Raw genomic sequence first — 13,439 nt, 5'->3', positions numbered from 1 at the left:
GATCACACTTGGAGTATTGTGAACAGTTCTGGTATAAAAAGGATATAGAGGCACTGAGAAGGTGTAAAAAAGATTTACTCGGATGATACCAGAACTGCGAGGTATACCCATCAGGAAAGACTGAACAGGCTGGGGCTCTTTTCTCTAGAAAAGAGAAGACTGAGGGGTGACCTGATAGAGGTCTTTAAGATTATGAAAGGGTTTGATAGGGTAGACGTAGAGAAGGTGTTTCCACTTGCGGGGGAGACCAGAACTAGGGGCCATAAATATAAGACAGTCACTAATAAATCCAATAGGGAATTCAGGAGAAACTTCTTTACCCGGAGATTGGTAAGAATGTGGAACTCGCTACCACAAGGAGTAGTCGAGGCGACTAGCATAGATGCATTTATTGGGAAGCTAGATAAATACACGAGGGAAAAAGGAATGGAAAGATATGTTGATAGGGTTAGATTGGGAAGGGTGGGAGGAGGTTCGTGTGGAGCATAAACACCAACACGGACCAATTGGGCTGAATGGCCTGTTTCTGTACCGTACATTCTATGCAATTCTATGTAAAAGTGGGAGAAAGTCTAAACCATAGAGTTTTGTAAGGCATAACCTATAACTTCCAGAAGAATTCTGACTGCTCCCTACCATGCCTGTACTTTTTAGATGTTCATATATAGCATCCCAAGGAATGTTCCCAAGCATTTCCCCACTATGGATGTTAGCCTCACCAGCCTATAATTATACCAGGTTTGTGCCTTTCTCCTTCATTGGATTTTAGAACTCTAGGACAAATTCAGTGATCTTGTGCTCCCAGAGGAAGTTGCACTTGAAGAAAGTACAAGTTAGAGAATCAGTGCTACAGTATTATTGCAGTGCTCTCCTGGCCGGCCTTCCATCTTCCACCTTCAGCTCATCCAAAACTCTGCTGCTGTATCCTAGCAAGACCGATTCTCCCATCACCCCTGTGCTCACTGATCTGCATTAGCTCCTGGTCCAGCAACGCCTCAATTTTAAAATTCTAATCCCTGTGTTCAAATCTCTCTATGGCCTTGCCTCTTCCTATCTCTGTAACCTCCTCCAGCCCTACAACCTTCTGAGAATTCTACATTCTTCCAATAAAACAACAACAACTTGCATTTATATAGCCCCTTTAACATAGTTAAACGTCCCAAGGTGCAACATAGGAGCATTATCAAACAAAATTTGACACCGAGCCACATAAGGAGATAATAGGACAGATGACCAAAAGCTTGGTCAAAGAGATTTTAAGGAGTGTCTTAAAAGAGGAGAGAGAGGTAGAGAGGCGGAGAGTTTTACGGAGTGAATTCCAGAGGTTAGGGATTAGGCCGCCAATGGTGGAACGATTAAAATCGAGGATGTGCAAGAGGCCAGAATTGGAGGAGCGCAGAGATCTCGGAGGGTTGTAGGGCTGGAGGAGGTTACAGAGGTAGGGAGGGGCGAGGCCATGGAGGGATTTGAAAACAAGGATGAGAATTTTAAAATCGAGGCATTACCGGACTGAGAACCAATGTAGGTCAGTGAGCACAGCGGTGAGGGGTGAACTGGACTTAGTGCGAGTTAGGGTACAGGCAGCAGAGTTACTGATGAGCTCAAGTTTATGGAGGTTGGAAGATGGGAGGCCGGCCAGGAGAGCATTGGAATAATCAAGTGCAGAGGTAACAAAGGCATGGATGAGGGTTTCAGCAGTAGATGAGCTGAGGCAGGGGCGAAAACACATGATGTTACGGAGGTGGAAGTAGGCAGTCTTTGTGATGGAGTGGATATGGGGTTGGAAGCTCATATCAGGGTCAAATAGGACGCCAAGGTTGCGAATGGTCTGGTTCAGCCTCAGACAATGCCAGGGAGAGGGATGGAGTTGGTGGCTAGGGAACGGAGTTTGTGGCAGGGACCAAAGACAATGGCGCCAGTCTTCTCAATATTTAGTTGGAGGAAATTTGTGCTCATCCAGTGCTGAATACCTGACAAGTAGTGTGTCAAATCAGAGGCAGTGGAGGGGTTGAGAGAGGTGGTGATGAGGTGGAGTTGGGTGTCATCAGTGTACATGTGGAATCTGACATTGTGTTTTCGGATGATGTCATTGAGGGTCAGCACGTAGATGAGAAGTAGGAGGGGGCAAATGCTGGCCTCTTGACCATCCCCACCATTGATATTCGTGCCTTCAGCCGTCTAGGCCTTGAGCTCTGGAACTCCCTCCCCAAACTTCTACACTTCTCTCTCCTCCTTTATGAGACTCCTTAAAACCTACCTCTTTGACCAAGGTTTTGTTCACCTGACTTAATGTCTCCTTCTTCGGTTATGTGTCAAATTTTATCTGATTATGGTCCTGTGAGGCGCCTTGAGATGTTTTACTACATTAAAAGCGCTATAAAATTCAAGTTGTTGTTATTACCCTTTCTTTAAACCATACTCTCTCTAAGTGCTGCTCCCTGCTGTGAGGGTGGGTGAGTTTACCCATACATTTGCTATTTTCTCGTCCCCAGGTACTGCTCCAGAATTTATGGGAGCTCTGAGAAATATCAACTAAAGCATCATTAATTCCGCATTTATTTCCTGGAACTGTTAACTTCTTTACAGAATTTTGGTCTTTCAGTTAAACATGAGTTGGGAGTGCTTGACGCTGTTGCTAGGCGCACTAATGGAAAAGTGTTGCATTGCCCAGCACTGATGTCCTCGATATGGATGAACACAATTCACCCAGAAAAACAAGAGGTAGGGGAACAAAAAAGGATTTCATATAAATAAATACCTCTAGCAGTAGAGCGTAGGACTTCCATGCAATGTTCTGCTGCCTAACTAACTAGGGAGCGAGTTGCTATCCAGCTTTGGCGAGTCTCAAAAACAAAGCAACTCACCAGCTTCCAAGTAACATTGCTATGCATATCTCTCATCTTTAACCATGAATGTATTTTCTTTCACTGCTTTTGTGTTGCATTTGTTTCTGTATCAACCGGTGTGACTCTTCTGCAAAACCCACCCCCCACACATAGTGACCAACTCCTTTTCCATGTGTTTTATTCCTTTTTATGATCCATTTTCTGTAGCAGAGTTGTTCCATTTTTTTTGGAACCAAAGAGCTTTGAGGTGTCTTAAGAGGCATGAGAAGATGCTATATTAATGCAAGTTCTTTCTTTGTCTTTCTTTCTACAGTTCTGAGTGAACAATCTCTTAAAAGAGCACTGCTTATGAAAAGGTGCTTGGCAAATCTTTTCTCATTTGGTCACAGACACACAACACAATGAAAATAATACACCGCTATTTCATTTGGCCAATGGGATCATGGCAAAAGGTACACATGGCTCCTCTAATTAAAAAGGGTGCGGTCCAAAAAATGACAACAGTACCCCTTTAACTTGAAATAAAGTCCTGCTCGTTAGGTGGAATAGCTTTTGAACCATTTTCCTGTACTAAAAATTCCAACCTTAAACTCACTGTTGAATGTGGGTGTCCCCAAAAAGTGAGTTTTCTTGGTTTCAGTAGACATGGGGCAAGTTTAGGTTTGAGTCTGGAGAGGGAGAGCAACGATTAATAGTGAGAAGACATTATCAGAGGAGAAAGGGAAAGAAGGAGATTATGAGCTAGTGAGAGATAAGAACACTGTGGTAGAATAGACAAGGGATGTCAAATATTCATAGAATCATCCATAAAGCACAGAAGGAGGCCATTCGGCCCATCATGTCTGTGCCGGCTCTTTGAAGAGCTATTCAATTAGTCCTACTCTCCTAATCTTTCTCCTAGCTTTACAAATTTCTCCTTTTCAAGTATATACCCAATTGCCTTTTGAAAGTTACTATTGAATCTGCTCCCACCACCCCTTCCGGCAGTGCATTCCAGACATTAAATGAGAAAACCGTAAACAATTGAAGTCAGGATTGAGTTGAATGCATGTGAATGTACAAAATATTCAAAACAAAATTGGAGAGTTAGAAGCATTAATAACAATGGAGGGATATGATATGATAGCTACAACGAAGGCATGGCTTAGGTTTGGGCAAGATTGAGGCCTTAATATTCCTGGTTTTGACATTTGCAGGGGAGGGGGGAAGAGGGAAAAAGCAGGCAGTGCTAGTACAAGATTCTATCACAGAGCGAGAAAGTAAGGATGTCCTAGGGGTTTGTGTTAAGAAAGAATCCATATGAAAATAGTTAAGAAAATAGGAACAGAAATGGCACAATTCTCAGTGTGCATTGGAGGCCACCAAACAGTGGAGATGAGGTAGATCTACAGGTAGTTTAGAGAGAAATGTAAGAACAATGGGGCAATACTATTGGGTGATTTTAACCATCCCAAGACTGGAATAAAGGTAATGCATGTGGTCAAAGTGGGGAAACACTTCTTAGAATGCATCCAGGACTGCTTCCTAGATCACTATGTTGCTAGTCCAATGAGGAAAGAATCATTGTTTGGTTTAGTTCTGGGAAATGAAGTGGGGCCAATAACTGATGTGCGAGTTGGGGGGACAACTGGGAAATAGCAACGACAACATAGTTAGATTCGATGTAGGAATAAAAAAACGATTAAAAAGATTCAAAGATAAGTGTGCTAGACTGGTAAAAGGCAAAGTTCAGTGAGATAAGGAGGCTAGCCTGTCATAAAGAATTGCCCAGGAACTAAGCAACAGGAGGTTCAAAAATAATTGAAATGAAGACACCTTTGCCTCTTAACCCCAGAGTGCCCAAGTCACCTTATAACATGATTCATCACTACTGAAAATAAGCCTGAGGGGGAAACATGTGCCTAACCGATTTCTGACATATTTGCCAGCTGTGAACAGCATTGTGATATAAAGCATTGAAAATTGTCCTCTTTTTGTGGCTTCCAAGCAATAGATCTCTTTAGCTGCTATACTCCGTAACATCAGTAAACATCGCAAAACCACAGCTGGTGCCGGCATTTATGCATCAGAGACCTTTACCCCTTTGACCTCACTCTTGTAATTGTTACAGCACAAGAGTGTGGATCTGTCAACGGGTTTGATTATATGTCAAAGTCCAATCTGTGATGTCTGGTTACGTTTCTGTGAAGCACCTTGGGACATTTTTCTACATTAAAGGCGTTGTATAAAAGTAAACAGTTGTCGTTGTTGACAGTGTCAATTCCTGCGTTGACTGCATTTTATTTCAGCTACCAATTGCTAAATTAATCATTCTTTTCTGACTGAATAATTCTGTATATATTTTTTAATATGGTTCTCCTTCTCCATTCTTGCTTTGTCGCCCCACCATCCCATGTATTTTTGCAAATTAATTTCTTTAATAGGCCCCTCCTCTAACCATACCTGCCTCTAGTCAGACAGCAGAAGGTTTCCCAGGCAACTGGAAATGCTGCACTGTAATCTGCTGCGAGCAACCTTTTATACTTATACTCTGGAGTTTTGCCCATTGCACTTTCTGCTTTCTTTGTGTGTACTTCTCTTATTTCTACATAATCATCTGAAGCAGAGGAAGATATAGGGCTGTGGGGAGAGGGCAGGGCAATGGGATTCATTTTGGATTGATCCAGCAAAGAGTCAGCACAAGCACAATGGGTTGATTGGCCTCCTTCTGTGCTGTAAACCTCGATGTTCTAGATAAACATAGAACTGCGTGGAATTATATAAAATATACAGCACAGAAATATGCCATTCGGCCCAACTGGTCCATGCATAGAATCATAGAATCATAGAAAGGTTACAGCACGGAAGGAGGCCATTCGGCCCATCGAGTCCAAGCCGGCTCTGTGCAAGAGCAATCCAGCTAGTCCCATTCCCCCTCCCTATCCCCATAGCCCTGCAAATTTTTTTCCTTTCAAGCCAATTCCCTTTTGAAAGCCATGATTGAATCTGCCTCCACCATCCTTTTTGGCAGTGCATTCCAGATCTTAACCATACGGGTGTTTATGCTCCACACAAGCATCCCCCTCACCTTCTTCATCTAACCCTATCAGCATAACCTTCTATTCCTTTCTCCCTCGTGTGTTTGTCTAGCTTCCCCTTAAATGCATCTATGCTATTCGCCTCAACTACTCCTTGTGGTAGTGAGTTCCACATTCTAAATGCGCTCTGGGTAAAGACGTTTCCCCTGAATTCCCTACTGAATTTATTAGTGACAATCTTATATTTGTAACCCATAGTTTTTGTCTCCCCCACAAGTGGAAACACCTTCTCTACATCTACCTTATCAAACCCTTTCATAATCTTAAAGACCTCTATCAGGTCACCCCTCAGTTTTCTCTTTTCTAGAGAAAAGCACCCCAGCTCAATCTTTCCTGATAGATATAACCTCTCAGTTCTGGTATCGTCCTTGTAAACTTTCTTCTTTTCTTTTCCTATTGACCTATTTTAGTTTTTTTTCCCAATCACATTACATGTTTAGAATTTTTTTAATGAGTTATTTTGGCCGGAGGCAAAACTGTACCTCGATGGATTCGAAGGGAGCAGGTTTGAGGTACAGAATGAGAATCGGTCCCTGAATCCACTCTTGCCCACCGCCCGTGGTGCAATCTATAACGTCATAGGTGGTGAAATCGGTCTCCGGCAAAAGCGTGGAACAGGCGATAGCGAATTGGCAGCCTGATTTACACTGCACCTGTTTTCCTTTCCATTGACCCCTTTCGCTGAGGACCAGTTCCACCCCCATAGACTCTGCCTGAGAGCAGATTCACAATAAAACAAAATTCAAATTGAATGGGGGCAGATAAATCCAATGGGATAAAGCACTCAGAATGAAATGGCTATCACAATGGTAGGGAAGGGCAAGAAAGACTTGTTATTATGTAGGCAGCACATCAATCTTTGCACACAGCAAGATCCCACAAACAGTGACAAGATGAGTAACCAGTTTATCTGTTTTTAGTTAACCAGGAGACCTCTGCTCCAATCAGCACTGTTGGATCTTTAGCTTTTACCATCAGGACCTTTGGTTTAACATCTCACACAAAGGACTAGACAGCAGTTCCACACTACACTGACGTTCAGCATAACACGCACTTAAGTCCTGGAGTAAGGCTTGAACTCACAACCTTCTGAGGCAGAGGCAAGAGTTCTACCAGCTAAGCGAGACTGACAGCTGGAGGGAAAGGAATGGAGTGAAACTGAAAACATGAGGTGAGTTAGAAATAGCAAACTGGTAACTGGAGAGACCCAAAGGTGTGCTAACACTTTAAATGTGCATAAGCAATAAGCTCCATCTCCCTCCCATGGACCATCTTTCCCTGCCTACTGCCATTTTCAGAACCAGATTACTGGCACAATCCCTGTTGATCCCTCCAAAGGAGAAATGAAGAGCTCAGAATAATGGACTAAAACACTATTACTTGAAGTAAACTTCTTACCTGTTGCCTCCACCATTCCTTCAAGGATTACTACAATCTCCAGTTCTTCCTTAGCCATTTGAGCTTTGGAGATTTCCCAGAATGGGCTCTGCTGATTGATCTCGTGGCAGATTATTAGTGGCGAAACTAAAAAGAGGCGGTCATCTCCGGTGTCGTAGCCAACGTTTATATCTGTTTGATTTAGTGGGATGAACTCTCCTTCCTTGGTTTGCTTCGATTTGATTAGTTTGGCACGAATCGAAGCCTCTACAATGTGGGAATTCCTCAGATCCCCAACTCGGAACATTAGGCACAACCTCCCGTCTCGTATGGAGATCACTGCGTGTGTGGAGAAGACCAGTGTTTCAGCCCTCTTATTGGGCTGCGATATTTTTACAAACATGCAACCAACCATGAAGGCATTGACTATTGATCCCAGGACAGACTGGACCAGGAGTAAAATGATGCCTTCAGGACACTTGTCTGTGATGAATCTGTACCCATATCCAATGGTGGTTTCAGTCTCTATGGAGAAGAGAAATGCTGAGACAAAGCCATTGAGATTGTTAACACAGGGTACCCATGAAGAGTCCCCTATGTGGTTCAGGTCCCCTCGTATGTAGGCAATAATCCACCAGATCATTCCAAAGAAAAGCCAAGTGGTAGTATAGACCATGACGAAAATTAGTAGATTGAACCTCCATTTTAAGTCCACTAATGTAGTGAAGATATCAGTTAGGTAACGGTACCGCTCCCTGACATTCCCATGGTGGACGTTACACTTTCCGTCCTTTCGCACATACCTCTGGATCTTCCTTTTGACAGGATGATTGCCTGTGGCTATTTGTGTCGGGACATCCTCTCGCACTTGTTTCGGCAGCTTTGGCTGTCGAATGGTCGCAGGGCTCTCGACGTCCTGCTCCATGAAAATTGGTAATCTGTCTAGACAGAAAGAGACAGATTTAACTAAAGTTATTTAATGTCCAACGTAAGAAAAACATACCGTTAAATGTCAGGGTAATTTTACATGACGCCTCAGACATTTGTTCATTTGACATTGATATGTTTCACAGGATCATATGGATCAGGAAGTCTATTAGGATCATCTTATCCATCCAAAAAGATCCTACAGTTTCCCTATTACAGTATCCAACTATTCCTTGAAAGATTCCAAGGTTTTGACTCCACTGGTCTATCTGGAAGTCCATTCCATGAGTTGATCACTCTTTGTGTGAAGAAGAACTTCCTGATATCAGTCTCAAATTTACATTTTACTAATTTGGATTTGTGTCCCCTTATCCTACTCTTGTAATTTAATTTAAAGTAATATTCTGGATTTAGCCTTTCCATTCCCTTAACTGTCTTATATAGGTTTATAAGGTCACTTCTCAGATGCTTCCTTTCTTGGCTGAAAAGCCCAAGTTTCTCCAGTCTTTCCTCTTAACTTAGTCCTCCAACACTAGGGATCAGCCTCATGGCTATTCTCTGCACTGCCTTAATGTCTCCTTTTTTCTTGGCCTCCAGAAATGGATGCAGTAGTCAAGCTGTGGTCTCACCAGAGCACTGCAGAGTTTGATCATGACTATATTCTACTGTTTTGGCTATGTAGTTCAACATTCCATTGGTCTTGTTGATTTCTGCTCTGTATTGGTTAGACTTGTTGAGCATTGTGCCTACTAAAACTCCTAGATCTCTTTCAACTTCTTCCTTAGATATCTCAACACCATTCATGGAATATATATGCCACCCATGTTTTTTCCTATGTGCAGTATTTTACAATTGTCAGCATTAAATTTCATTTGCCATTGTTTTAGCCACATACTTATTTTTTCAAATCCTTTCTGTAATTTCAAAATGGCCTCTTTTGATTCTGTTGAAATGTTGTCACTCTTTGCACAAAGAAGAACTCCCAACTGTCAATCCTAAGCTCCTCTTTCACTAGTTTGAACCTGTGTCCATTATCATGATCTATCTTGAAGTAATAAAAGAAAGAAAGAACTTGCATTTATATAGCGCCTTTCACGACCTCAGGACGTCCCAAAGCGCTTTACAGCCAATGAAGTACTTTTGAAGTGTAGTTACTGTTGTAGTGTACGAAATGCGGCAGACAATTTGCGCACAGCAAGGTCCCACAAGCAGCAATTTAATAATGATCAGATAATCTGTTTTAGTGATGTTGGTTGAGGGAAAAATGTTGGCCAGGACACCAGGAAAGCTCCCCTGCTCTTTTTCGAATAATGCCATAGGATCTTTTTTGTAATTATTCGTTCACAAGATGTGGGCGTCGCTGGCGAGGCCAGCATTTGTTGCCCATCCCTAATTGCCCTTGAGAAGGTGGTGGAGAGCTGCCTTCTTGAACCGTTGCAGTCCGTGTGGTGAAGGTTCTCCCACAGTGCTGTTAGGAAGGGAGTTCCAGGATTTTGACCCAGCGACGATGAAGGAACGGCGATATATTTCCAAGTCGGGATGGTGTGTGACTTGGAGGGGAACGTGCAGGCGGTGTTGTTCCCATGTGCCTGCTGCCCTTGTCCTTCTAGATGGTAGAGGTCGCGGGTTTGGGAGGTGCTGTCGAAGAAGCCTTGGCGAGTTGCTGCAGTGCATCTTGTGGATGGTACACACTGCAGCCACAGTGCGCCGGTGGTGAAGGGAGTGAATGTTTAGGGTAGTGGATGGGGTACCAATCAAGCGGGCTGCTTTGTCCTGGATGGTGTCGAGCTTCTTTTACATCCCCCTGCTCATGATATAACTTTTCTATGCTATTTTACCATCTTATATACCTCTAGGAGGTCTCCTCTCATTTACCTCCTTCCAAGGCTGAAAAGCACAAGTTTATCCAGTCTTTCCTCATAACTCAATTCTAATTCAACTTTCTCTTTGCTTTATTGGAATGGACACATAAAATGCCAAGTTGACTTACATCCCCAGATCTTTTTTTGATTTCACTCAGCTATTTCAACACCATTCATACAGTACCTTTGATGACCATTTTCTCTTCCAGTCTGCAGTACTTTACACTTGCATTGAATTTCATCTGCCACTATTTTGCCCACTTACAGACTTTATCTAACTCATTTCGAAGGTACTTAGCTTCCTCATCAGACCCTACTTATGGCTCCTCACTTTAATATTGCTGAGAGTTTCACTAATTTGGATTGAGTTTCAGAATCCAAAGTGTTGGGCCAGAAATTACTCACCTGAGGACGTCGCTCCGTATTGGCGTCCTCTCCAACCGCCAGCGAATCGATTATGCAAGTTCGCGAATGCGCAGTAAAGCCCTGAAATCACGAACTTGCTCCCATTGCTTCGCCAGCGATTTGACAGTTACGAATTAAAGGGCAACCTACGCTGCAATCAATACAAACAGGAAACATTCGTAAACTTACCCATCTGACCAGCTGGAACGAAGATACTTATGCCACCAAAAGATACGCTGGAAAAATACCAGCCCTACAGTACGTTTTAAAAGCGTGGTGACTGTTAATGACTGCGAAACAACAAAAAATTAAATTTTAAAAATGTGGAATGTCAAATTATTCTTATTTTAATATTTTTTGATCAGTAACATTTAAAAAAATTAAACCTTTAAAAATATTTTTGTTAACTTTTAACTTCTGTAAGTATCATTAAATTAAATCATTTGCTTGGCTTTTTATGATAAGGTATGCTAAATTTTTATTTACACTAACATAGACAAGTTCACTTTAAATGAATGAGTTTTACTTGCCTGCTTGTGGGCGGGGCTTCTCTTCTTGACAGATTCTGTGGGCGTGGCTTCCATTCCCACAGAGTCAATCGGTATGAAGGACGATGCACTGATATCACAGCGCTGAACTGGGAAAAAACTTAAAATGGAGCAAGTGGACGTCGGAGACCACAAGCTAAGTATTTTTGTTGTCTTTGTCCGCAGGATGCGCAGACAGCCTTGCCACGCCAGTTGGAGCAAGTTCTGGTCCAATGTAAACTAGAATCAGTTGGGGTTTCCAAAACCAATCCCTCCTTCCTCCACCCATCACTCCCCTATCAAATGCCTGCCGCTTCCTACCCTACAGCCAATGTGTAACATTGTCAACCCCAGTCCATCACCGGCATCTCCACATCAGTACAGCCAATGTGTCAGCTATCGCCAGGTTTTAGCTTCAATTCCCACCATTTTAAATTTATGTAAGAGCCTTTTGTGCGGAGTTTTGTCAAAGGCTTTTTGAAAGTCTAGCTACACCACATCATAAGGCTTTCCACTGCTCATAGGGATGTCATTTTCTCAGTGCGATTGGCCAGGCAGGATCTCCCCTTTCTACTGGATTATTATTGTACAGATAATCCTCAAGTTTGCTTTAGATAATCAAATCCATCATTTTGCCTGTTATGGATGAAAAGCTAATGGATCTGCAATTGCCTGGGTTTGTTTTTATCACAGGCTTCTCCACCAGTCACTGTTTGTTGCAGCATTAATGATGCTCCACTGATACTTCAACAAGTGCAATGATATGTGGAGTAGTTTGAGTTGACCTATATCCATAGCTGACAATGAAGGACTAGTGTAAAGCAACCAAATGTTGACAAATCTCAACAAGTAACTTGACAAATGTTGGGATAATCTCAACTTGTTAAAGTTTCTGATCCATTAACGTTGACATTCAACAATATCCGACCAATAGACTAAAAGTGATTCTCCAAAATCAGTAAAATTGAAATATATTAGATACACAACTATTCTCCAAAGCTAATGGAATGATAAACAAGATGGCTTCAGTTTTACTAATGTTGTGCTATAGGAATCACACCTCATCCAAACTTAATGTTGGATAGGTAGTGGGATAGAATAGTAACATCTCTAAAGTCAATGGTAATGGTGGAGAGGTATAGTTGGGTGTGATTGGCATACATTCGGAAACTGAATCTATTAGTGGATTATGTGGCAAGAGACTGTGTATCGAAGGAGAATAAGATGGATCAAGGACTGAACCCTGGGGCACACCAGGGGTAACTGTGTGCCCAGGGAGGAAAAAACAATTGGGGAGATGTAATGACTGCTTTGGGACAGGCAGGAATCAGATCATAACAAAGTGGTGCCACAGAGGTGGACTTTGGAGAAATATGGAGGGGTCAAAAGCAGTGGCGAGCTTGACAAGAGTGAAAGGGACAATGATGACTTTGCCCAGGTGGTTTCAGTGCTTTTGGCTGGTGAGAAACTAGATTGGATAGGGGGGACTGGTAAGAGAGGAGAACACATAATTGGGTTCAAGGGGCTTGGAGAGAAAGGACAGGTTAAAGATAGGGTGAGGATAGAGGGACTGAAGGTGAGACTTTTAGGGAGGGAATGACAATGTCTGTGAGCATAAGTCTGCAAAAGGATAATTGGGTGGTCAGGCTTGGGTTGGAAGGGGTGTCAATGAAAGATGTTGGGCTTTGTGGAGGAAATGAGTCTGCTGAGTGGAGATATAGGAGACCGTACAGAGTGTAAGCATTGTGAGGGCTGGAGTAATAAAGATGTTCCTGACATTTGAATGGCTATTACTGAAAACATAGGAAATTGAGAAATCCAGGGAATTAGTCATTTTCCTGGATGTGTTGGTAGTCTAAGGGGTAACTCTATAGCTATATGGAAAAGGTATGTAGCAAGATTTGAAAATGGTGTATAAGGTCTTTTTGGCAGCTCAGCCCATTGATACTCTGATGTACTGCTTTTCGTTTGTTGTTAGATGTTGATAGCAGTAGTCGCTAAAGTAGTAATTTCCATACATGACAAAGCAGGATTAGTCCTTTAATAGGACTCCACTCTAATTAACATATGCTATCTGGGTAGCCTGATGATACTGTACATTGGTGAACTGAGACATGAGACTTGAGCACAAAATCTAGGCTGACACTCCAGTGCAGCACTGGGAGAGTCTTTCAGATGAGACATTAAACTGAGGACCCGTATGCCCTCTCAGATGGATGTAAAAGATCCCACGGCACTATTTCGAAGAAGAGCAGGGGAGTTCTCTCCGTTTGTTCCTCAACCAACATCACTGAAAAACAGTTTATCTGGTCATTATCTCATTGCTGTTTGTGGGACCTTGCTGTATGCAAATTGGCTCCCCCATTTCCCTACATTAAAACAGTGACTACACTTCAAAAGTACTTCATTGGCTGTAAA

General features: G+C 42.5%; 1 protein-coding gene across 1 annotated transcript in view; it reads right to left on the bottom strand.

Moving 5' to 3' along the window:
- Window positions 1-8,225, bottom strand: part of kcnj6 (potassium inwardly rectifying channel subfamily J member 6) — a 31,547-nt gene extending 23,322 nt beyond the window's left edge. Inside the window, exon 1 of the mRNA XM_067992390.1 lies at window positions 7,322-8,225. Within this exon, the coding sequence (XP_067848491.1) occupies window positions 7,322-8,225 (904 nt within the window). The remainder of the gene's footprint in view (window positions 1-7,321) is intronic.
- Window positions 8,226-13,439: the final 5,214 nt, after the last annotated feature.

The sequence above is a fragment of the Heptranchias perlo genome, chromosome 11, assembly GCF_035084215.1.
Source record: "Heptranchias perlo isolate sHepPer1 chromosome 11, sHepPer1.hap1, whole genome shotgun sequence".
NCBI lineage: Eukaryota > Metazoa > Chordata > Chondrichthyes > Hexanchiformes > Hexanchidae > Heptranchias > Heptranchias perlo.
Note: the sequence above shows the minus strand (reverse complement) of the source record. Positions and strands in the feature narration are given on the sequence as shown.